Source organism: Setaria italica, chromosome IX (genome assembly GCF_000263155.2).
Source record: "Setaria italica strain Yugu1 chromosome IX, Setaria_italica_v2.0, whole genome shotgun sequence".
Lineage (NCBI taxonomy): Eukaryota > Viridiplantae > Streptophyta > Magnoliopsida > Poales > Poaceae > Setaria > Setaria italica.
The window spans coordinates 55062700-55084283 of NC_028458.1; the positions used below are offsets into that span (position 1 = coordinate 55062700).

A 21584-nucleotide genomic window follows, 5' to 3' on the forward strand; every position below is an offset into this window, starting at 1 on the left:
TCCTGGCATACCAGGGGAGATTACAAGAGGCAGAGAGGGAGATGGGCCTCAGAATTTAGCAACGTGTGAAAAGAAAATCCCGCCAAGCAAGGATGTGCGGGCGTAGTTTCCTGTAGCGGCAGCTCCAGACTTCGACATCGCGTGCTGCCCGACGGATCACTTCTTGAGGTGTGAGTACGAGTTGCTCAAAAATTTTGGCATTACGAGCTTTCCAAATGTGCCAGAGAATTAGAATGGCAATGTCAGTGCGAATCTGATCAGGCAACGGTAGCGCGCAGCCCAGAAGCCAAGGCATGGTGTGGCCCCGCGGATCTACCGTGATTCCTAACCTCGCCCAAGAGTCCTGCGCTCGGGGACAGTTGACGAAAATGTGATCGTCTGTCTCCAAGGTTCCTGGACAGAACTCACAGTAGGACTCGTCGACCGAGCGGATTCGTTTGTGGTAAAGGTTGGCCCTGGTGTTTAGTCGCTCGTGGTAGAGCAGCCAACCAAAGAATTTAACCTTGACAGGGAGTTTGGTGTTCCAAATTCTGGCCGCATCGGGGTCTCGACTGTCGTTGGCATGGAGAGCAAGGTAGGCACCTCGACTGGTGAATTCAGTGTGAGGTTGGCCATCCAGGAAACGACGGTCATCCCTGTCACTGAGAGAGGTGAACTGCAGGCAACTGCAGAGAATCGCCTGTTCTTCGACGGCAGCTCGTGTCAGACGCGGCCTGAGGTGGCGAGAAATTGCGTAGGCTGATTCGCTCGTTTCAGTGTAGTGAGAGTACAAAGCAGGGAAAGTGTCAGCGATGGTTGTTCCCAGGAGCCACTTATCATGCCAGAACGAAGTGAGCTTCCCATCTCCTAGCTGAACCGAGGTCAAGGCGTGATACCGAGGCAACTCAGCCTCTACCAACCGCCCAAGATAGGAATCATCGTTGGCCGTGGCAGAGTGCCAAAGGAACCAGTCTTTCCAAGGCAGGGGAGAGGGATCATGAACGATTTTTGTGAACACCGAGATCATGTTTGCACACCCAAACCGTCGCTAGCTATTGTAGCTAGCACGTTCTACAAATCTACAGCTATCACATTGCCTATCCTGCTACTCGCCACCGTTTCCGTGGCGTCCAGGCCTGAGTCGCATTGCCGCCGCCGGACCCAACGGGGCACTGCTCGGGTGCTCCGGGGCGCTGGTGCGCCGCCTGAGCCTGCGCGGGCAGAATGCCAGGCTGATGCGCGTGCGCGTCGTCGGCGTGTCCAGGCAACAGGCCTGGGTAGCGCATGCCATGCCAAGCCAAGTTAGGCGCAGGGGCACCGTAATGGCCGTAGCCACCGGAGAAGTTGGCAGGGCCCCACTGGTTCTGGTAACCGGCTGCGTTCCAGTGATGCTGGTTGACACCGGGCGTGTATGAAGGGTCTTGGTAGCCGGCTACTTCGTTCCATGGCTGGGAGATGTTCTGCTGAGGCGGCCATGGCTGGTAACAACTTCCCGGCAATCTTATGGAATAGAGAGGATTGGGATTGTTTGTGTATGGGTGATTTTGGTAGCTGACTCCGTTCCACTGGCTCACAGCTTGCTGGAGTGGCTGTGGAGGAAAGCTTGTGCTGGTTAATCCTGTTCCTGTTGCGTGCATAGGATTGGCATCTTGTGCATTTGGATGGGTGCCTGCTCCGCTCCACTGGGCGTCTGGGCGACGTTTTGCGGCGGAGGCAGCATGGGAAGTCAGCCTCCGGTTGATATTGCTGCAGCATGGAGAGGATTCACGTCGTCGTGTGTATTTGAACCGTTGCCTGCTCCATTCAACTGGTTGGTGTCTGGCTGTGAAGGAGGTTGTGGAAGGCAACTTGCGCTTTCGGGCAGCGACAGGGCATTCGAATCACGGCATTCCTGATTGTTTTGGTCATTGAGATTATGTTCTTGAGCTTTTAGTGACACCTGCTCTAGGAGTCCAATCTTAGGTACATGTGCACATGAGGCTTCCTCGGCGTTTGACCTGAAGCACTCAGATTCATTCACAATAGTTAGTGGAGGTGAAGGAAAACTTGATTTCGCTATTGTAACAGTTTGGTGGCAACACTTCTTGAAATGGGAAAGAACAGAATTTACTTACTGTTTAATTATCAGAGGATCCATGGAGTCCTTTGCTTTCGTAGTTTGGCTTGAATCTGCTATAAGACATGTAGAAAGCAGTTAATTCAAACACAAACAAAGTCTCAGACAAAAAGAACATACTGATCGTAAGCAGGCAGTTAGCAGTGCATTAACAGCATAATTACGTTCATGGTAGGAGCAGCTCAAACAATTACCTGAAGCCATGTTCAGATAGTTGGACAGTGAACAAAGACGGAAAGCATAGATGCAGGGGTCAAGTTGTCGTGCAAAAGAATACGATCCAATCGCTGTCAGTGTCTTCTTTGCAAGGTCAAGAGCAACCACCCATCCATTTGTTTCGTTGGCTTTCACCGTAGACTTGAGGTAAACAAGATCATCAACGTCCGTGCTCAGGGTGGGGAAAGCTGAGTACATGTTCCTGAACTTTAAGCTCTTGTCATGTTCCTCCCCTAGCCCAGGCATCAACGACGAATAAATTGCGTCATCGACCGAAATTTCATCGATATCGATAACACAGCCCTTGTGCCAAACAGTTGGACGAAATTGTCCGGCTCCATGTCACGGCCCTCCATCCATCCCCTTTGCGTATCTGCTTGGGCTTCTCGTCCACATCCTTGCATTTGCGCTCCATAATCAGGTCTGAATCGTAGAGGACATCCTTCTCGCTGGGGTCGATCGGCTTCGGCTTCTCCGGAACAATCGTCGTCACGATCCAACGATGCTCCACCTCGATGAACTTGATCACGCCATTGCTGAAGGTGACATCCCGGAGCTGCATCGCGGGATCTCCCAAGTGGAATTCTTTCAACCTCTCTCTGTTCTTAGGCAACGGCGAGGGCAACGGGATGAAACGGACATCAAAGGGCTCACGGAGCACGTCGCAGACCAAGACGCCTTTCCGGAAATCGACCTATCCTAGCACGCCTTCTCCAAGCGTGATCACCTTCTCCTCTGCAATGTGCTCTGCGCCAGGAGCATCTGGCGGTAACTTGATGCTCCATGCTTGATCTACTGACGAGTACATGTGAAGTTTATCCTCGCGTGGGACCAGCCTACCGAGAGTGCGAGCGACGAGGAGGTACTGGCCCTCGTCGCCGCGGGGCACGATGCCGAACTCCGTCACCCGGGGCAAACGGTGAGTGCGGGGGAGCGGGACCGGCTCGAGCGACGGGGTGTCCGGGTCGCCCCTGTACATGAAGTACCCGTCGCTTGAAGCCGAAGTCGTCCTCGGATTTGGCGGCGCAGGGGCAGTGGACGCACAGGTAGGACATGGCCGGCGGGTCGGCGGCCCAGAAGGAGACCTGGACGGTGTGGCCCTCGCTCGAGGTGGCCGTAGCCGTGGTCGTGTTGCTGCGATCCGCGATGTACGCATCCAGGTCGAGGAGTATCGAGGGCGGCGGCGGGATCCGGCGGGGATGGCGAGCGCGGGATTTGCGGTTGCGCGATTGGGGAACGGAAGAGTTTTATGTTCGAACTCGCGATACGATCTGGACTTCCTTTTCTTCTCCGATCAGAATTTGGGCCGTATCAGGATATACGTGGGCTTCATCGACTTTTCCGCGTGGACCGAGCCCCGTATCTATTCGGGCCTCGCCCATGTCACCATCATGTGGAATGTAATTTTGTTGCCCATATCTTACTCCAAAAATGTGTCTTTATATAATTTTCAAGCAAAGCAGTATGTATGAGATCCCTATTTTCCTGAGAAACTAAGGTTACCACTGCACACAAAGTCGCAAAACCTTCCTTCCCGCCATTTCACTCTTCGCAGCCGCAGCTGTATAAAAGCCAACTCGCTAGGCCACCAAATCACCTCAGGCATAAACACACACCAACAGCTCGCTCGCGAGTAAATTTTTGTAGCTTTGCTAGTAGTTTTACTAGCTTAGCTATTCACACAACACCGCCGTAGCTTATAGTATCACCCAAAAAAAAAATAACAAAAAAGATGAGGTCACCAGCTGCCGTCCTCTTCGTCGTCCTCGCTGCCCTCGTCGCCGGCGCGGCGTCGGCGAGGTCCGTGGATCCGCAGGCCACCGACGTGCCGGTGGGCACCCACCCGCCTCAGATCGCGCGCTTCGCCGTGCTGGTGTACAGCATGAACCGGGGCGCCAAGCTCAAGTACGTCGGCGTGTCCGACAGCGACGTGCGCCCTCACCAGGGCGGCGTGAGGTACAAGATGGTGGTCACGGCGGCGGACGCCGGCGGCGCCACCGCGCAGTACCACGTGTTGGTCTGGGGGATCCCTGCGACTTACCAGTGGATGCTTCTGGAGTTCAAGAAGATCAAAATGAATTAAGGAGCAGGACATGCGTGCGGCGTGGCGGATGGTTTAAGCATAACCCATATATGTTTGTATGCTAGAAAAGCAAATAAATTGTGCCTACGTCCGTGGAGAGGGAGGACTATTGTCTTATTGTCTAATCGTGTATGCCAGAAAAGAGAGACCAGTTAATAAGAAAAAAACTATTTACCATTTCGCTATCGATATTTATTGTCACTATATATATACTAGTGGTCCACGTACGGTTCGTATTGTTTACTATTTTTCTTGAGTGCCGCCCCGACAATAATATTTCTAGCATAATTTTTTCCCTCGTGACAGTAATAACAAACAATCTCATTTCACTAATACTTAGATATTTCACAAAATTACATATTTTTAGTCACATCCAAATAAAATCTATCGGGAAATTTTATTCAACATTTAGTCCTGTAGTTTACACACATTATTTTTATTAGTATCTGCTTTGCTCATTCAAAATTAGCACAAGTATTCATGTTAAGCGGCAGCAGTGGTGGAGGCAGAAACTCAAATTTTATTTTAGAGGGGGCAATAGTGTTAAAATTTTCCAAATTTAATAAAAATTTGAATCTCTACAGTAGAAATTTGCATGCTGATTACAAAAATTAGGACCGAAAGTGCCACAATTTAGAAAGCCATGACTGCATTTTAGGCAGAGTTGACGACCTGGACCACATCGAGGAATAAATTAAAAACTAGCAGTGCATTTGACTCTACTGGGGTGCATATTTTTTAAATATCATAGGATATTATCAGGAAGTAGAAAAAGGGTCCAACTCATGCGTTTAATGCAGTAAGGCCATATCTTAATTGCATTTCAGAAGATTAGGAGCAGGGTTAGTTTTTAGAGCGAGTATGATCGATGTAGAAACATGTAACCGTTTAAAACACTCAGCTTGCATAGATACTTAAAACAACTTGTTTGAAAGAAGTCAAAAGGCAAAAAACCTAGGACCTACACACATGTACAATTCGGGCCACTATTGACCACCATTTGTCTTTGAAAAAAGCTTTACCAACATGACGAAGCTATGTTGACGTACCGCTGTTCCGTTTAGACACAACAATATCGATTGCATCCAGCTGTTGCATGCTTAATTACTTGTTGCCACTACACGTGTGGTTGCCATATAGTACACGAGATTAGCTATGAGACGCCATAAGGCAACTATACGTGTGGTTGCCGTACATGATACTAGAAGATTCATGATCACTGCGTCCATCTTGGGAGACCTCCAAGCTAGCTAGCTACATAGCTTGCTTTACCTCAATTGCACACTAAAGGAAAACAAAAGGGAACAAGTACGTACATTTATGGGTATTCCAAGACGCAAAGGGAAGCTGCAAAGATCACACATGATCTTCGTGGGAGTTCTCAAGCTCGTATTTTAGGACAATAACCAGCATTCTCTACTACTCATTTGATCACTTCTAAGCAAAAGAAATGTGCATATACGGTTGAGAAACTCTCAAGTAAAGTGCACTTCAATAACGACAAAACACTGTTTGAGTTGACTCAGCTTCAAATCCCAATTTGTATTAGCAACTTGCATGAATGGACGCCCTAGATAATTGTAAACTTGTAATCATGATCAGGATCGAAGTCCCAAGATTTCTAGGACAGTACAATTTTAGAAACGGCAAGCAAGGTCAGAGGCCTGGGGCGCCCCTTTCCAGGTAGGTGTGCATTGGTATACATCGAGATAGCCACTAAAGAAATGACTTGCAAAGAGTTTACAACCATATACACGCATGCTGACTCCAAATTGACTCGAATTGCCATTGCAGGGTTCTCATCAACCCTACAAAACCACGAGACCGCGTAAAAAAAAAAAGAGCAAAAACGTGGCGCGTCTCAGTCTCAGGTTCCCAACGCGCCCAAATGCCGCCTCCTGGAAGCAATAATTCAACCTCACCGCCCTCGCAATATCGAGGCCTCGTCATCGTCAAAGCCGTTCATGCTCGCATGCTGAATAATCATGCATGCACGAGCCATGTAAACAACAACCTCACCACACAAATTGACCTCTGGTTCTGATATGCACCGACAAAAAGTCAATAACTTGACCTACTCCCTGAACCTTGCAGCTGTCTTTCTCTGTACCCGGCCGGTAGGACGCGAGCGTCGGCACTCGCTTCAGATGGACGCGTCGCTTTACACTTTCCCCTCCCTATAAAGGTCACCGTGTCCTCGCCATGCATGGCAAGCTAAGGTTGACCAAGCAGCTCACTGGCACGAGAAAAAGCACACAAAGCGACCAAGCTAGAGTGTCCTCACACCAGCTAGGTAGCTAAGCCACCATGAGGTCGGTGCTCCCACTGCTCGTGGCCACCCTCGTCGTCGCCGTGACGGCCTTCTCGGCGGGGGCGGACGCCGCCTGGACGCCGATCGCCAACCCGAGGAGCCTGGTGATCAGGCAGATCGGCAACTTCGCCGTGATCGTCTACAGCAACGCCGACCCCCGCAAGTTCCGGCCCCTGGCGCTCGTGAGCGTGGTGCGCGGCGAGACCCAGCCGGCAGGCACGGGCGTCACCGACTACCGGCTCGTGCTGAACGTGAGGAACACGGCCACCGGGAGCACGGGGCTGTACCAGTGCGTCGTGCGGGGCAGGCTCGGTTCGCGCGCCACCACGTGGGAGCTCCGCAGCTTCGTGGTGTACAAGCAGGCGATCTAGCACATCGTTGGATCGGCTTAGGCGCTGCCTCGCGCCATCAAAGTTGCATCCTCTTCTTCAACCTACAAGCTAGCGTTACGTACTAACGTACTATGCTCCAGCCAAGTGTTACTGTCGTATAGACAACAGCGCAGGCGTATATGCTACCTACACATAATTTACGTGTGTGCTTTTGTTGCATTAGGAATAAGATGTCTCACTCTTCCTAAAGTACACCAGGAGAGAGGCGACTCCGTTTTGTTACGATCAATATGATCTGTGAAGGAGTTTAACTTTTGTATCTCCGTATCATGCATCTGTTGATGCTAATGTAAAAGTATATGTTTATGGTTGATGGAATTGATCTTATTTGTGAAAGATGGCCTTGGGGTTTGATTGGATCGGAGGTTTTCTTTGACTACTCTTGTCTCTTGATATTTTACTTGAGAAGTTTATTAGTGAGCTCCCATCAATGTAAGTCACGATTATCTCACTAACTGCCATATAAGACTGACGCCACTCCACATGGGTACAGTGTGCTACTCCGAAGGGAGTAATGTTTATGGTTGCACTTCGGAAAAGCTTAATTAAAAATACATGGGCGTTTCTTCTCCTCTTGACACCTGATTTTTTTCCCTCCCTTCACACTCTATATTCACCGCGTTTTTCATCTCTTAAGAGAGTTCCACTTGTCGTCTTCTCTGTCTCCGGCCGGTCACGAGAAGATTCTCCAGAGCTATAGGGTAGGATTGAGATTTGGAGGTTAGGTGTTTGAAGGTTCGGTCTCCAACGAGGGTTTCTGCATTCCCAGGCTTAGAGTACATGAAGGTCATGGAGAAAAAGGACAGCCCATTGGTGGCTGGTGGGTGCCGGGTGGGCGAGGTGGTCAAACAGCGGAGATGCCACTTGCCTGGGTGGCAAAAGATGACGAGTGAGCAGGCTACGGGCAGCTCCACGATAGCACAGTTGAAGACTAGTTAGCACAACGGGGGGTGCTGCACTGCTGTGATAGATCAAGCGTCGAGGGCAGCAAGGAGAGGCCTCACTTTGAAACGAATGGAAGGACAAAGACAAGAAGTAGAACCAAAACCATTGGATTGGTGATCAGTGGTTTTGTGGGAGTTTTTTTTGTTTAAGATGTTTTGCCCACTTAATCGATGATTTTATTATGTCAAATGTACTTGTTCCGTTTCTCACAGCATACTCACTCTCTACCCTTTACTTCCCTTTGGTAGTATTGTAGGGTCGTCGAGATCCCTACAATCAATGGGCGATCTTCGTGAAGCTAGCAAGATGGAGTTGAAGCTTCTCAAAGGCGATCTCGAGGTGGGGGCGTCGATCGACCTCACCAACTTGCACTCCTGGAGTGTGTGCTTCAACACTCAACGCGACGAGATTAAGGAAGACGGCTACCTACCACAATCAAATCCATACAGTAGAATGTCTCGTATTCACTTCATCATGCAAGTTGGCGTTTACGTGCTCGATTGGATACCGATTTCCATAGACGTGCGCGAACCATGAGTCTAATGGCTTTGACCGGCGTGCGACGTACTAGTACGGTTTGCTATCGATCATCGGATCTCCTTTACACTGCTCACGAGAGTCCAGAATGAACTAGTAGCTGGCAGCAGCAGATCAGAGAAATCCAGTGCCCGGCCCGGCCCCCGACGTGGCTTTCCAGCCTCTACGCCACAAAAACTAAACCAATCCAATTCACGTTCCAGTACACCCAAAACATTCCCGGCCGTCGGCCCGGCGCGCGGGGCTAGTGGCAATGGCACCGTACCTCTCCGTCGAACTCGCCTCGCCCACGCGGCCACGCCGCGCGCTCCAGCTGATGGAGTTGATCATTACGGTCTCATGGATCCACCGACGTGCACAGTGTATGTAACGTCAGGTGGACGCATAGCGATGTCCTTTTTCCTGCACTATAAAATCTCGCGTCCGGTGCCCGTCCATGTCACGGCCACAACGATCGATCGAGAAGCCTCGCTCGCTCGTCACGTCATTGCTCCATCAATCCTATAGCCGCCACCGCCACCGCCATGAGATCGCCGCTAGCGGTGTTCCCGCTCGGGGTCGCGCTCCTCCTGCTGACCGCGGCCGCGCTCCCCGCGCCGTCGCGCGGCGAGTGGGCGCCGGTGGCGGACACGAACGACCTGGTGATCAGGCAGGTGGGGCAGTTCGCGCTGCTGGTGTACGGGCTGGCGCACCACAGGGACCTGGCGTTCGCGGGCGTGGTGCGCGGCCAGACGCAGGACGCCGTGGGCGGCGGCACCAACTACCGCCTCATCGTCGCCGCGGCCAGGCCCTCCGACGGCACCACCGCCAAGTACGACTGCCTGGTGTGGGGCGTGCCCGGGTCGCGCTCCGACACATGGAAGCTCCGCAGGTTCAGGAAGCTAGCTGGCTACTGATATTGCTCGATCTATCTTCTATCCATATCTATATAGACTATAGTGATAAGTAAGTATCATATGCCGCAGCTGGCGTTACACCTTTTTTTTTTTCATTTGCGCGTTGTAAGCGTCAGGAATAAGGTTTTTAGATCAAAATGATCAGTTGCAAGGGTTGTTCTCCTTGTTTAGCAGGAGTCATGTATTTTTTTTCGCGACCGTACCTTAGCACGTATGGTTATAAAAAAATGTATGGTTATCACAGAGCTCTGTGTTGCCCCATCAATAATGTCGTCCAAGTATACATGTGAAATATTCCGTTCGTATTACTGTTGCAGGAGCTCCGTTCGTAGCAAAAATCTTGTAAGAAATGCTCTTCCAGTTCCGCCAAAAGCATTAGCTCCGTTCATTTCGCCGAGCATAAACAACAGGCCGAGAGAGTGGGCTGCACTGAGCGGATTTTGGGATGGGCCGCACTGGGGTTGGACTTGATAAACAGGCCGGAGAAGTAGTGTGTGATACTGGGTCCACACACCGCGTAGTGGTTTTCTCACCTGATTTTTTACAATCGAGCACCTCAACGTTTTTACAATTTTGAGGACGTTTTCGTGTTTGGTAAACACGAGAAGTAAATTCATATTTTTGCATGCATGCGTCGGCTTCCCAGACGAGAATAACTGCAGCGGGCCACGTCCCCTTCGTTTATTGGCGCCGGTTAGCCTTCCAAATTTGCATGCAGATCAGCCTGACGCTTCGTCGCCGGCGTTGTCCTTCCCAAACCGCCTCCCCAATTCCAATTTTTCCGTTTGCAGCCTCAATTCCAAATCGCGCGCGCCTTGCCAAAGAACTAAAACCCGGCGCCATGGATCAAAATTAGCTGGCGCCATGGATCAATTTTCACCCCACCGAGCCTTTGGCCGAGCCATGTCTATAAATTGCTCTGCGCATCAGTCTTCCTCATCTCCACTCTTCTTCAGAAGATGAGCTTAAGCCATGGCAGATGCAAGAGCCCGCCAAGATTTAGGCATCGATCTCAATGAGACAGTGCGAGATCATGATGTAGATGATTCCTGTTGTCGCACAAGAACAATTGGGTGCCTTTCAACTTTCATGATTCTTTTCCAGCAGTCCCGGCCCTTCTCACGATCCGTGTGCTGCTGTATGCTTTTAATTTAGTCATTGTGCGCTTATTAGCCTTGTGGGTACTCAATTTTTACTGATCCAGTGTCTACAGGTTTGGATGATGATGGTACCGATCCTCACCTTGATCCTTCTCAAGGTCAATGCAGCAGCTCGAGTAAGTTTGTGCAGCAAATTTTCGCTGCCAAAGTGTCCGAAAGATTAGAAGCTGACGCTTTATATACTCTTGCTTCTTGCACAGGTGCAGTTGGTATTCGGAGAGCAAGGAAGCAATACAGTGATGACACAAAGCGAGCCGTATACGCGATGCTGTTAGAGGGATATGTAGGAGGCTGTTTGCATAAGTAGTAAAGTGATCATATATCATGAGCTCAATCTTCCATCAACTCCATTCGGTAACTCTACATTGGAGCGAACCTGAGCATGCTCAATGACTGAGAGCGCGGCTATTGCAATAGATTAAAACCCTGCAGGGGTGCACAACTTTTCCGACATGAGGCGTAAGACCAATGACCATACCCTTAGCCTAGGATAAGTGTTGATTCATGCGCTCAACCGTTCACATACTCACACCCGACTATGAACGAATGGCCGAAAATGTATAGATGCACCGGACACAGCCGATCACACCTCATTCCATCTCGTGCTGAATCCGGTCAAGGCAAGGTGCGACTTATGTTACTTGGTTTAGCATTGGTTTAGCATTCCTATTAAGTATGTGGTTTGTACGGAATAGTGCTCAAGAGACCGACGACCAAAGAGACGGGCTTTAATCGACTCAAGCAAGCCTAACCATTTGGATTCCACTCCCAACATGGTCCTACACACTTGCCCAAGTCTCGAATCATCATTCAAGGGTGCTCATCTTTTATACTTTCTCATCTACTCAAGCATAATTAAGCAATCCTCCAATTTCTCATGAGTGGTGGTGACCTTGCCACCCCTCGACTTCTACCGAGAACTAAGCATGGCTAATAAATTATATTGAGATTTCTAGCAATTCATACTTTTACTAAATAAGTTGGGCTAATACCAAGAGTTGACATGTCTAGTAGGTTCTACACATTGCATATGTCTAGATAGAGCTAAACCCATGCACAACCATTAATAAATAATAGCATTTAACATTTAAAAAATAGAGTTAAGATACATAGGTGCCTGCCTGAGATTGGTGCTCCAAGAACACAACACTCCGGAACGTCATCATCTACGAAATTAGATGAATGCATGAATTAGAAAAGATGTTATGAATGTGTATTTATGCATATGAGATGAAATGACTCATGAGAAGTAAAGGCTAAGATGATTTCAAGTCATCAAGCAAGCAAGCAATCAAATGTTAGAAATAGGGCACACAAGCATAATAGAGTAAAGGTGTCAAACAATAACTCATACATGTGCACATAACATTCTAAGACAAGTTGTAGTATGAGAAGATTATTAGCACTAGTTGTGCTACTTTTAGTTATCGTATGAACTAACATAATTAAATTGTTACAACATAAAGCATCAACCATGAAAATTATCTCACGATTTCTATCAATATTAAATAGTTGAGCATGCTCATGCAAGCTAGTTAGCCACACTAGTTAAACAAGTTTAGACAATTCAATAATTAATGGGTAGCTAGCACATCACATCTTTGTTAAGAATAGGAACATCACTTTTTAAATAAGGATCTAGCTTTGTACTTAATTAAGACAAGCATCATTATTCTAAGTTATATCATGGAGGTTCCTAATCATAAGAAGCATAGAACCTTTATCTTCAGCTAACAAAGGTGGGTTTATAGTTCATATGAGGACAATTGATTTACTGGGCATTTTACAAGCAAGCTAGTTCTAGAACAAGTATATAATTAAAGTTGTATCCTTACACAATCCTCTCATGAGGGCCGACAATTAAAAATAGCATATCATGATCATAGCATATATCTATATATAATTGATCATGTATTTAACAAGCTAAGAAAGATTATAAACCAACACATCATAAACTTATGTAAGTGTATGATCAATTCATAAGTCATATTAAGTTAAAACAACAGTTGATAGTTAAAGGAAGCTATCAAAGTTGGATCCATAATTTTAAAGCACATATGAGATTATTATGCATTTTACTAATTAACTAGGTTCAAACATATCTAAAATTGTACCAATCTACACACAAGTAGTGCAAACAAGTACTTCCATTGGATTATACATACCATAATTGAACTAGCAAAATTGGTTTCATAATTTCTGGACTAATAGAGAATTAACCATGCAATTAACAAGATAAACACTCATATATTTAAATCAAATAATTAATTACTTATTTTGTGAGCAAACATATTTTTAACAGACATCATTAGGAAACCATCAAAATTTATTTCACATTAATCCGAGCTATATTCAATTTTATATGAATTATACAAGATGGTACATGTTTATGCATTCAAATAAACAGGGCTGACTAGGTTGGGTACCGTGTACCTGCGACCGTCCGCTCATAGGGGTTGGACCGTTCTCCAGTCAAGTACGAGATGGTCTTCAGAAATGTACCGGGTCTGTGCAAACTTTGGAAATGTACTGCGGACCGTCCGCCGCACAAAGACGGGACGACTGCTAATAAACGAACAGGTTCTATGTGGGTTTTTGGTACAAGTGGCGGACCGTCTGTGGATGACGAGCGGACCGTCCGCACTGCTATCGTGGCTCGCCAGTGAGTTCTCCGGCAGCAACTCCAGTGTCGGTTTGGGGTGCATTTTGTTTCTATGAATTCCTGGGAGTGTCTAGAGTTCATCTAGAGAGATAGATTTGATATGCATTAAGGATCCAAAGCTCTAGACCATCAATGGTGATAGGCCATGGATAGGCTACGGGGCTTGATTGAGGGTAAAAGGGAGAGGGGGAGTGGCGAGGGAGGCTCACCGGCAATGAGTAGAGCACGAGCAAGGGGCCGCTTGTTGGCATAGGGCGGCGTTGGAGTATATCGGGCTGAGTTCATCCTTGAGGTGCTTGGAGAAGATGAAGTAGAGGAAGATGTTTGGGATGGCCTTCTCCTTGGTCACCGGTGAGGAAGAGGTGGACGAGGTGGTGGAGAAGCTCGTCAGCGATGTCCTTCAGCAGTCCTTCGACCAACTCCTGTGATGGTGGTAGTGGATTTGGTGGGGAAGATAGGTTCTTCCTCCATGGTCCTGGTTGGGGAAGAAAGAAGGGAGGGAGGGAGCTTCTGGTACGTGTGAGGGAGGCAGCAGGAGGAGGGGGAGGCACAGGGGTGAGGTGGAGGGGTCGGGTGGGATCAAGGGCACGTGACATTGCATCTCTACGAGTGCGACACGCACAGGCGTGCTTCTCGTGGAGCGGAAAGTCCGCAGAAGAAACTCACGTAACATCCACACTTATGTATATAAACTTCCCTCTTTGCTCCATACTCCAAACTTGATCTTCTAAGGCTCCAAAAATTCCACCAAAAATTATGTTGAAATAAGAAATTAAGAGCAACCCATTTTTCTTGAATCGGGAAGAAAATCTATGGTAGAATTGAAACAAAAATTCTTCTTGGAGTGCTATTTTTGGGTTTTCGGCCGAGCTGTTGTTTGTCTTCAAGATGGATTCCTAAAATCTAGGAAAAATCACCTAAATTCATATTTGAGGAAGAAGTATTTTACCAAGTTATGATTGAAAAAGAAAGTTTCTTCACAAGGCATGCATTTTCACTTTATTCAATTATTCAAATTAAAAAGCAAAAGCATTTAACAAGCACAAAAATTTTATACTAGCAAACAATGATGCTCATGATGCAATGCTCAACAATGTAATCATATCTAGGTTGTTACAATGTGTGCAGCGGATATGGAATGAAGGACAACGAGGTGGGGGAATGCATGCGGTTGTAAACAAGAGGGCTAAGAATTGCGGCCATAAAAGAATTGAACTTAGTCATCACCGCCATACCGTTTAAAGATCGCACAACTTTAGAAGGTCTAGCAAGGGGTGTTGGGATGGCCAAGAGCACAGTTTTTAGGCGTCTGGAGGAAGGAAAAATTGAACGGAAAACCCTTTTTTGAGGAAAACAAGAGGACACCATGTTGATCAGAGGTAAAGAGAGCTACCAATAACTTTGTCATGTGATCCCTCCATCATGTAAGAAGCAATAGAGTACAAGAATGTTGATTAACATTCTTGTTTTTTTTTCCTTTGTTGCCTATGTGTGATCTTGCAGCTTGCATATTTAATCAATTATGTAATCTCGTTTGCTCTCTGCCTGGTGGAGGAACTTGCCATCTCCTCGGCAAGCAGGAGCAGGACAGACGATGGAGTGAATCTGTACTACACACCCTTCTCCCAAGCTGGGGCCGGCCTGCAAACCCACCGCCAACGTCTAGGATGGGCTTTCTGCTACTGCCGAAAACATGGGCCGCACAGGTTGGAATTGCTAACAGTCGGGAGAAAAGGCCTTATTATATGGTTAAAATAGCAGTGTGTTATTGACTTATTGTTTAGTGCACGTTAAGCAGTTTCGAGGGCCACGACTTTCTTCCGTCCAATACTAGTTACTCAACGTTTCTCAAAAAAAAACTAGTTACTCAACGGAGTCAAGCAGAAAATTTCAGTTTCTAAACAGTTTTTATCTACTACCTCGATGGTGATCGTCGTCGTTAGACTTCACTTAAACCAACGTAAATGAGAGATTCAAAAAAGACATAGAAGCGTGTTTAGTCACATGCATCATCGGCTTAATTTACTTGACGAGAAGAGGACACAATGCAAACCTCCCATTGTCTGGTCCCAAGCTGGTGCCGGCCCTGCAGTCTCAAGCATTCTCATCGCCGTCCCATCGGATCGAGCACAACGATGTTTATCAGTTCTGACTTGTGGCTCGAGTAGAATGCTAGCTCTATCGTGCTTGCCGACATCGTCAGATAGATGTGCTCAAATGCAGGTTCGAACTTCGAACAGCATGCATTGCATTTGAACGGAATCAGCTACACGACCCAGAAAAGGCAGCATTTGCTCTGGCAGATATATATAGTACTCCAACATGGACAGATATAGTAGCTGTTAAAGTGTTGACAGATGCATAGGGCATCTGGCAATGAACTATATGTGCCATTAACAATTATCCACATGTAGAGTCGTCTATGATGGAGTGCATTTCCCGGAAGTATTGGCCGCTGACCTGAAAGAGGAAGTCGTCGTCCCTCTACACGATCTGACCGGCGAGGCATGCAGTACTGCGTGGACTTTCGAACGGTGTGCATGAGCGTAATGGAGTGATGAGGTGCTGTTCGTCGAGTACTCGGGTGATGACCGGCCTTTTCTACATCCAACTGGGGTGATTGTCATTCGGCTTTGATAGATGAGGCGTAGACTGGCTGGCTCGTATCATAAACTCGAGTCATTTGCTAGTGTCAGATCTCATCCTAGTCAATAAAGTCTCGTTGACCTCGCAAAAAGAAAAAAAATACAGGTCAGCTCTTTGCATGGTTCGACGAAGTCATACACCGCTAAAAGAAAAGCCCTTCAGTGTAATTCGAAGCTCTGCACGAGCAGGGATCAGGGGAGGTAATGGATCGTTACTCTCATTCTTTCTGGACAATCCAATTCAGTCCTATCCATTTTTAATTATTATTACCTGATCCTTACGAAGCTTGATTCTTAAATTTGCTAGACTAAATTTACAGGACATGATAAACGGCGTACAAGTCAAACAAACTAGCTAGAAATCGATCGCAACTCCGCGAGAGGCAATTTAAAACTCGTGTGACGATAGACATCAACGACGATCTTGGTAGATGCAAAGTTCACCATGGAGATAATACATCGTCATAACCTTTAAATTTCAACCCACAGAAATTCAGGTTCCGATACCCACCTATTCAAATGTTTGTAAGTTTAGCGGCCTTGTATAAACAATCCTACCGAGGATCGGAGTTGTTAAAGAGGCCACGAAGTTCCTTCATCATTCATCTAAAAAGATGGGCTGAGTTGGAACCGAACCTGCGGGGTGCAAATTGTATAATCACAAATTGATCCCAAGCAAAACAAATGGCCATTCCCTTTTCTTTTCTTTTCTAAAACAGATCGATCCCTGCAATGCAAAGACAAATGTTTTTTTCAGATATGAAAAACATGTGGCTAATATAACAAATACATGCAATGTATATTCGTGAATACAGTACATCTAAGTCAACCGCAATTTGTTTTCCCAATGCAGCTGGGTAATAAACAGCATGTGTACTACCGTGTTCACTCTCTTTGCCGGAGTGTACTGCACTTACTGCTACAGTTCTTGCAACATGACGCCATGCCGACCTCCCCAGCTGATGACTTCATGCCGATGGGCAGTCGGCACTCGGCAGACAGACTAGCTAGCTGCACTATAAATAGACCATACGGCACACAGCTTTCTCACAAGTCACAGCTCTCAAGCACGCTCTAGCAATCAAGTTCAGCAGAGCACTGTGCACACGTTACACACACAAAGCTGCCGGCGGCCGACGAGCCCAGCTAGCGGTCAACATGGCCAGGGCGTCAGTCCTTGTCGTCCTTCCCCTCGTGCTCGCCACCTTGCTTGCCACTGCCAACGCCCAAGATTACACGGCGGCGGCACCGAGCCCATTACCGGACAGCCCGTCTCCTCCTCCGCCACCGCCACAGGATTATTCGCCTCCTCCTACGTCACAGCCACCGGTGTCATCCCCGCCTCCACCTTCACCGCCACCGCCGGAGTCATACCCACCTCCACCTTCGCCACCGCCGCCGGCGTCGTACCCGCCGCCTCCTTCACCACCTCCACCGGCGTCGTACCCGCCTCCACCTTCGCCGCCACCACCGGCGTCATCCCCGCCTCCACCTTCACCGCTGCCACCGGTGCGATCCCCGCCGCCTCCTCCCCCTTCTCCTCCACCGCCGCCACCGGCGTCCAACTGGACTCCCGTGGCGAACGTGAACGACCCGACGATCCAGCAGGTGGCGCAGTTCGCCGTGCGCATCTACGCGCTCAGCACCAAGGAGCTCAAGATGCAGCTGCTGAGCGTCATCAGCGGCGAGACCCAGCCGTGCGACGGCGGGTACAACTACCGGCTGGTCATCACAGTGACCGGCGGCAAGAAGACGCAGTACGACGCCTTCGTCTGGGGCATCCTGGGGACCATGTCGTGGAAGCTCTGGTCATTCACGCCCCATGTGTAAAATTAAACGAGCCCCATGGCACGCATGCTGACTTCATGCACGCATGCACACTGGCAAGGAGAAACCATGCATACCAGCATAACGTCTAGTTTGATCATTGCTTAGTTTCAGAGAATCCTTTTTTTCATCGTTATTTTGGTTAGTTTGTAGTAGCAGAGTTTTCTTATACTTTTGCTGTTCAGAATGCATCATGCATATTATTGTACTTCTCTCCTATCTTTTCCTCTAGCAATAAAATCACATATTTTGTGTATTATCCGGCTCAAAATCTCCTACTGTCTTGTAGAGATGTTTAATTACATGCATTACTTTTTCAAGAGAGAAATACGTGCACCACTCCAGGTATCAAATACTCACTCCGTCCCAAATTGTATTTTTTTTTTCAAAATGAACCAGATAGGAGAGCTGTCGATTATATTAAAAAGAAGAGAGTTCAGACTGGACAAATACAAAGCACCAAGTGGTGTAAAGAGTAAACCTATACAGTCCTTTGTATCTTTGTATGGAAAGTATTAACAACGAGCAAGTAAAACAGAAAGGTGCTTTGCTCCGGCCGTAGTCCACATTGCAACATCGTCTTTAATTTTCTCGAACATCATGTTGACGGTAGATTCCTTTTGCTCAAAAATTCTCGCATTTTTCACCCTCCATATAGTCCATGAGACAAGCATGATTAGGGAACACATGCATTTCCTAGAGCAGCACGGCGTTGTTGCCCTCGCCGACCACCACTGATGTAAACTTTCCTCATGCTCCCACAGCATGGGTTGAATCGCCATACAGGATATCCAATTCGCCACCATATCTCCATCCCAAATTGTAGGTCATTTTGACTTTTTTAGGTGTATATATTTTGCTATACACCTAAATATAGTGTATGTCTAAATGCATACAAACATCTATGAACTTAGAAAAGTCAAACCAGCCTACAATTTGAAATGGAGGGAGTATGATTTTGTTGTTGTTTTATCTATTAGAACATCATACAACAATGTGCGTATCGTTTTCAGGTTCTCAAGCTAAAATTTCTGAAAATGCTATCATCGTTACTGCACTTACTGTGGCGGATCCACTTCGGATTAGCTTGATTAAACATGGTTAAGTCGCCTAACACGCGACACCCATGCCTTGGCCAAGTTAACACGAAGTACCATCGGATTTCATCCGATTTAACCACTTGAACAGGACCGAGTTAGCAAACTCACATGAAGGTGAGCGGTTCCAGAGAATACAACAAGACCACTGAGTTAAACAGATTTGGCCATTTAGTTCAACAACAAAACGAAAACAGAGTTTTACAAGGTGCCAAGAAAACAACAGAAGGTAAAACAACAAGCGGAAGCTACTTCGTCGGGGTCAGACATCCCTGGTGAGGCCAGCCAGGACGTCAGTGATCCCTCTCCTCGCCGTCCGAGGAGGGATCCCACTCAACCGTCCAAACCGGAGGGAGTTGGGGCGGCCAAGTGCCAACAGAAGAAGACTCGGGAGCAGCAACTTCACCTGAAAAAGAAAAGCCACAACAAGGCTGAGCTACTAAGCTCAACAAGACTTAACCGACAGGAGTAAAGCTACTCCACCTTTCTAGACATGCAAGGCTCTTTGGCTGAGGGGTTTGTTTGCCAAAAGCACTATGTAGATTCCTATTTTCAAGTTTTAGCTCAGGTTCTAAATTCATTATCCAGTCTAGGTTAGCTACTTACTCTAAGCAAGCATAGAGCAAAACAGAGGGTATATAACATCATCAAGACAAAGTTATCCTCAGATTCCTTTATTACTCAGGGTAGCATAGCGATCAAGCAGTCTCAAACTGTGAGAGGCAGACGAATCGATTCGAGTTCTTTAACCATGTATGGTGAACCTAACCTCACGACATCCACGCACCACGGAGGTCGCTTCCTGTGTCGGCCTTCCCCATCAATTCCCTAACCCGTGTCGGGTCCATTTCCTTTGGTGCAAGGTTCCCCAGACCCGACCTCTACCGTTCTGTGACCACGCTTGCCACCATGTGCGACAGCTAGCAGGGGAAACTCCGTTCCAAAGACAATGGGTCGACCGCTCTCGTGTAGGTTCGATCTGGTACTAGGCTTCCTCATCCCATAATAAGTATGAGGTTAGTACTTTCAAACACTTGATCACGAACACCACCACTGTCGGGCCTTAGCAAAATTTCATAGACAGACGGGGCAATCAACCGTCCACCAAAAAGTTAACCAAGTCCTGCCCCGTCCATCGTCCTTATAGTTGTGACAGGAGGAAGACAACCAACTCCTACAACTCGCGAGTGACAGGAAATCACTCGACTTTTACCGCTTCCTATTTAAGCAAATCAGCTACTCGATCCAACAACTAGTGTTCAGATCATGGGATCTAAGTTATGCATCTATGGTTCCAAACAATTCCTATACGTAAATGCACAAGCATGCTAAAGAAGGCATGCGCAAGTTTGGGAAAAACTGGGTTCATGCTCCGGGGCTTGCCTTCAAGCGAGAAGGAAGGAAGCTGCTCTTCTACTTGGGCGGCTTCGGCTCCTGGAAACGGGAGCTCGGCTACACCTTCGTCTTCTGGCGCCGGGTACAGCTTGTAGACACCGTCGGCGAGACGCAGCTCTACACGAAATGCAAATGCAAGAGTTAGAGCTTATGCGGTTATTTCAACAGCAACACGTGCAAGTTTTAGCCCAAAGATTTTGTAGCAAGGCTACGGAAAAGTGGGGGAAGTGTACTTGAGTTGGTGGAGAGCAAGGAAAAAGGGTCGAATGGGAAGAAACTTATGATCTGACCCTTAGACTAGAGGAATGGCTGTGCTAGGGGTCCTCAGACTTAATGCAAAGAAGTCCCCGAGTTTTACACATATACCCTTGGGTCAAGGACAAAGATACAGCTGAGCCCTCGGGCGAGGCGGAGAAAGGGTCGGCGAAACAGACAGGGTCGGGCGAGACGGAACAGGGGTTGGGCGAACAGAAGGGGTCGGACGAAGCGGACAAAGGGGTCGGACGAGGCGGACAAAGGGTCGGCAGCTTACCTTCATCTTACAGGGAAAGCTTGGGGTCGGGAAGAAGCAGACTTGGGCGGAAGGACTAAGGCTGGGACAGCGGCGAGGTCCGGCGGTGCTCCGGCGGCGGCGGGGCTTCTTGGGGACTACAAGCAAGCTTTAGCATAGCACGGAGGAGCAAGCGGCTGGGTGGATAGGGAAGGGCGGCTAGGGAGCGGAGGGAGGAGTTCCTCAGGAACTTAGGCTGTAGCGCTCGAGCACGAAACAGAGAGCAAGGCGGAAGGGCAGCGATGGCGAAGGGGAACTCCGGCATTCCCTTTTATAGTTGCGCAGCAGATAGAAAGAGTTGGAGCGGCGCGAAGACCGGGAAGAACGATGGAGTGCGCTGTCGAGGCGGCGATTGAGCGACGAGAGCGGTGGAGCAGGACTTCGGGGATGACACCGGCGGTCATTTGGCACCGAAAACAGGGTGGAGCAGGCGTGGTTTTGCCGGTGGTTGAGATTTGGCGGAGGCGGGCGTCGTCGTGCGGCGGATATGATGGATGTGACAGAGGGAACGGCGCTAGAAGCGAGGTTGCTCGGGTGAGAAGACAGGCGGGCTGCAGTCGCGCGGGCGAGCGCGAAGCAACAGACCGTCGGAGCGCAGTGCTGACAAGGCAGGAAAGGAGTTGTCGCGGCCAGGGCCGGGGTTGGCGGAGGAGGAATCGTCGCGTAGCGCGAACCTGGGTGGCGCGACTGTGGAAGGGCTACGGAAAAGACGGGAGACCTCGGACCTTGCAGCCGGGATCTGGCGATGTGATGATGGGCGCGGGCGGCGAGGT

The 21584-nt window shown here is 48.3% G+C and overlaps 3 protein-coding genes across 3 annotated transcripts; all 3 read left to right on the top strand.

Moving 5' to 3' along the window:
- Positions 1-6608: 6608 nt before the first annotated feature.
- Positions 6609-7433, top strand: LOC101774884. The gene has a single exon (XM_004987092.2). It carries the CDS (start codon positions 6702-6704, stop codon positions 7074-7076), a length of 375 nt encoding a protein of 124 aa, XP_004987149.1. The 5' UTR covers positions 6609-6701; the 3' UTR covers positions 7077-7433.
- Positions 7434-9033: 1600 nt separating this feature from the next.
- On the top strand, positions 9034-9727 carry LOC101775290 (cysteine proteinase inhibitor 5). Its single transcript, XM_004987093.2, has one exon. The coding sequence runs from the start codon at positions 9104-9106 to the stop codon at positions 9473-9475; it is 372 nt and encodes a 123-aa protein (XP_004987150.1). The 5' UTR covers positions 9034-9103; the 3' UTR covers positions 9476-9727.
- Positions 9728-13690: 3963 nt separating this feature from the next.
- On the top strand, positions 13691-17772 carry LOC101775697. Its single transcript, XM_022829797.1, has 2 exons — positions 13691-13810; positions 17551-17772. The coding sequence occupies exons 1-2, from the start codon at positions 13691-13693 to the stop codon at positions 17770-17772; spliced, it is 342 nt and encodes a 113-aa protein (XP_022685532.1).
- The last annotated feature ends 3812 nt before the right edge of the window (positions 17773-21584 follow it).

What these genes read in the sequence shown, in the direction of transcription:
- LOC101774884 (XM_004987092.2), top strand. Translation starts at nt 6,702, where the DNA reads ATGAGGTCGGTGCTCCCACTGCTCGTGGCCACCCTCGTCGTCGCCGTG.
- LOC101775290 (XM_004987093.2), top strand. Translation starts at nt 9,104, where the DNA reads ATGAGATCGCCGCTAGCGGTGTTCCCGCTCGGGGTCGCGCTCCTCCTG.
- LOC101775697 (XM_022829797.1), top strand. Translation starts at nt 13,691, where the DNA reads ATGTCCTTCAGCAGTCCTTCGACCAACTCCTGTGATGGTGGTAGTGGA. An exon ending in AGGGAGGGAGGGAGCTTCTG is followed by an intron (nt 13,811 to 17,550) that starts GTACGTGTGAGG and finishes ACGATCCAGCAG; the next exon opens with GTGGCGCAGTTCGCCGTGCG.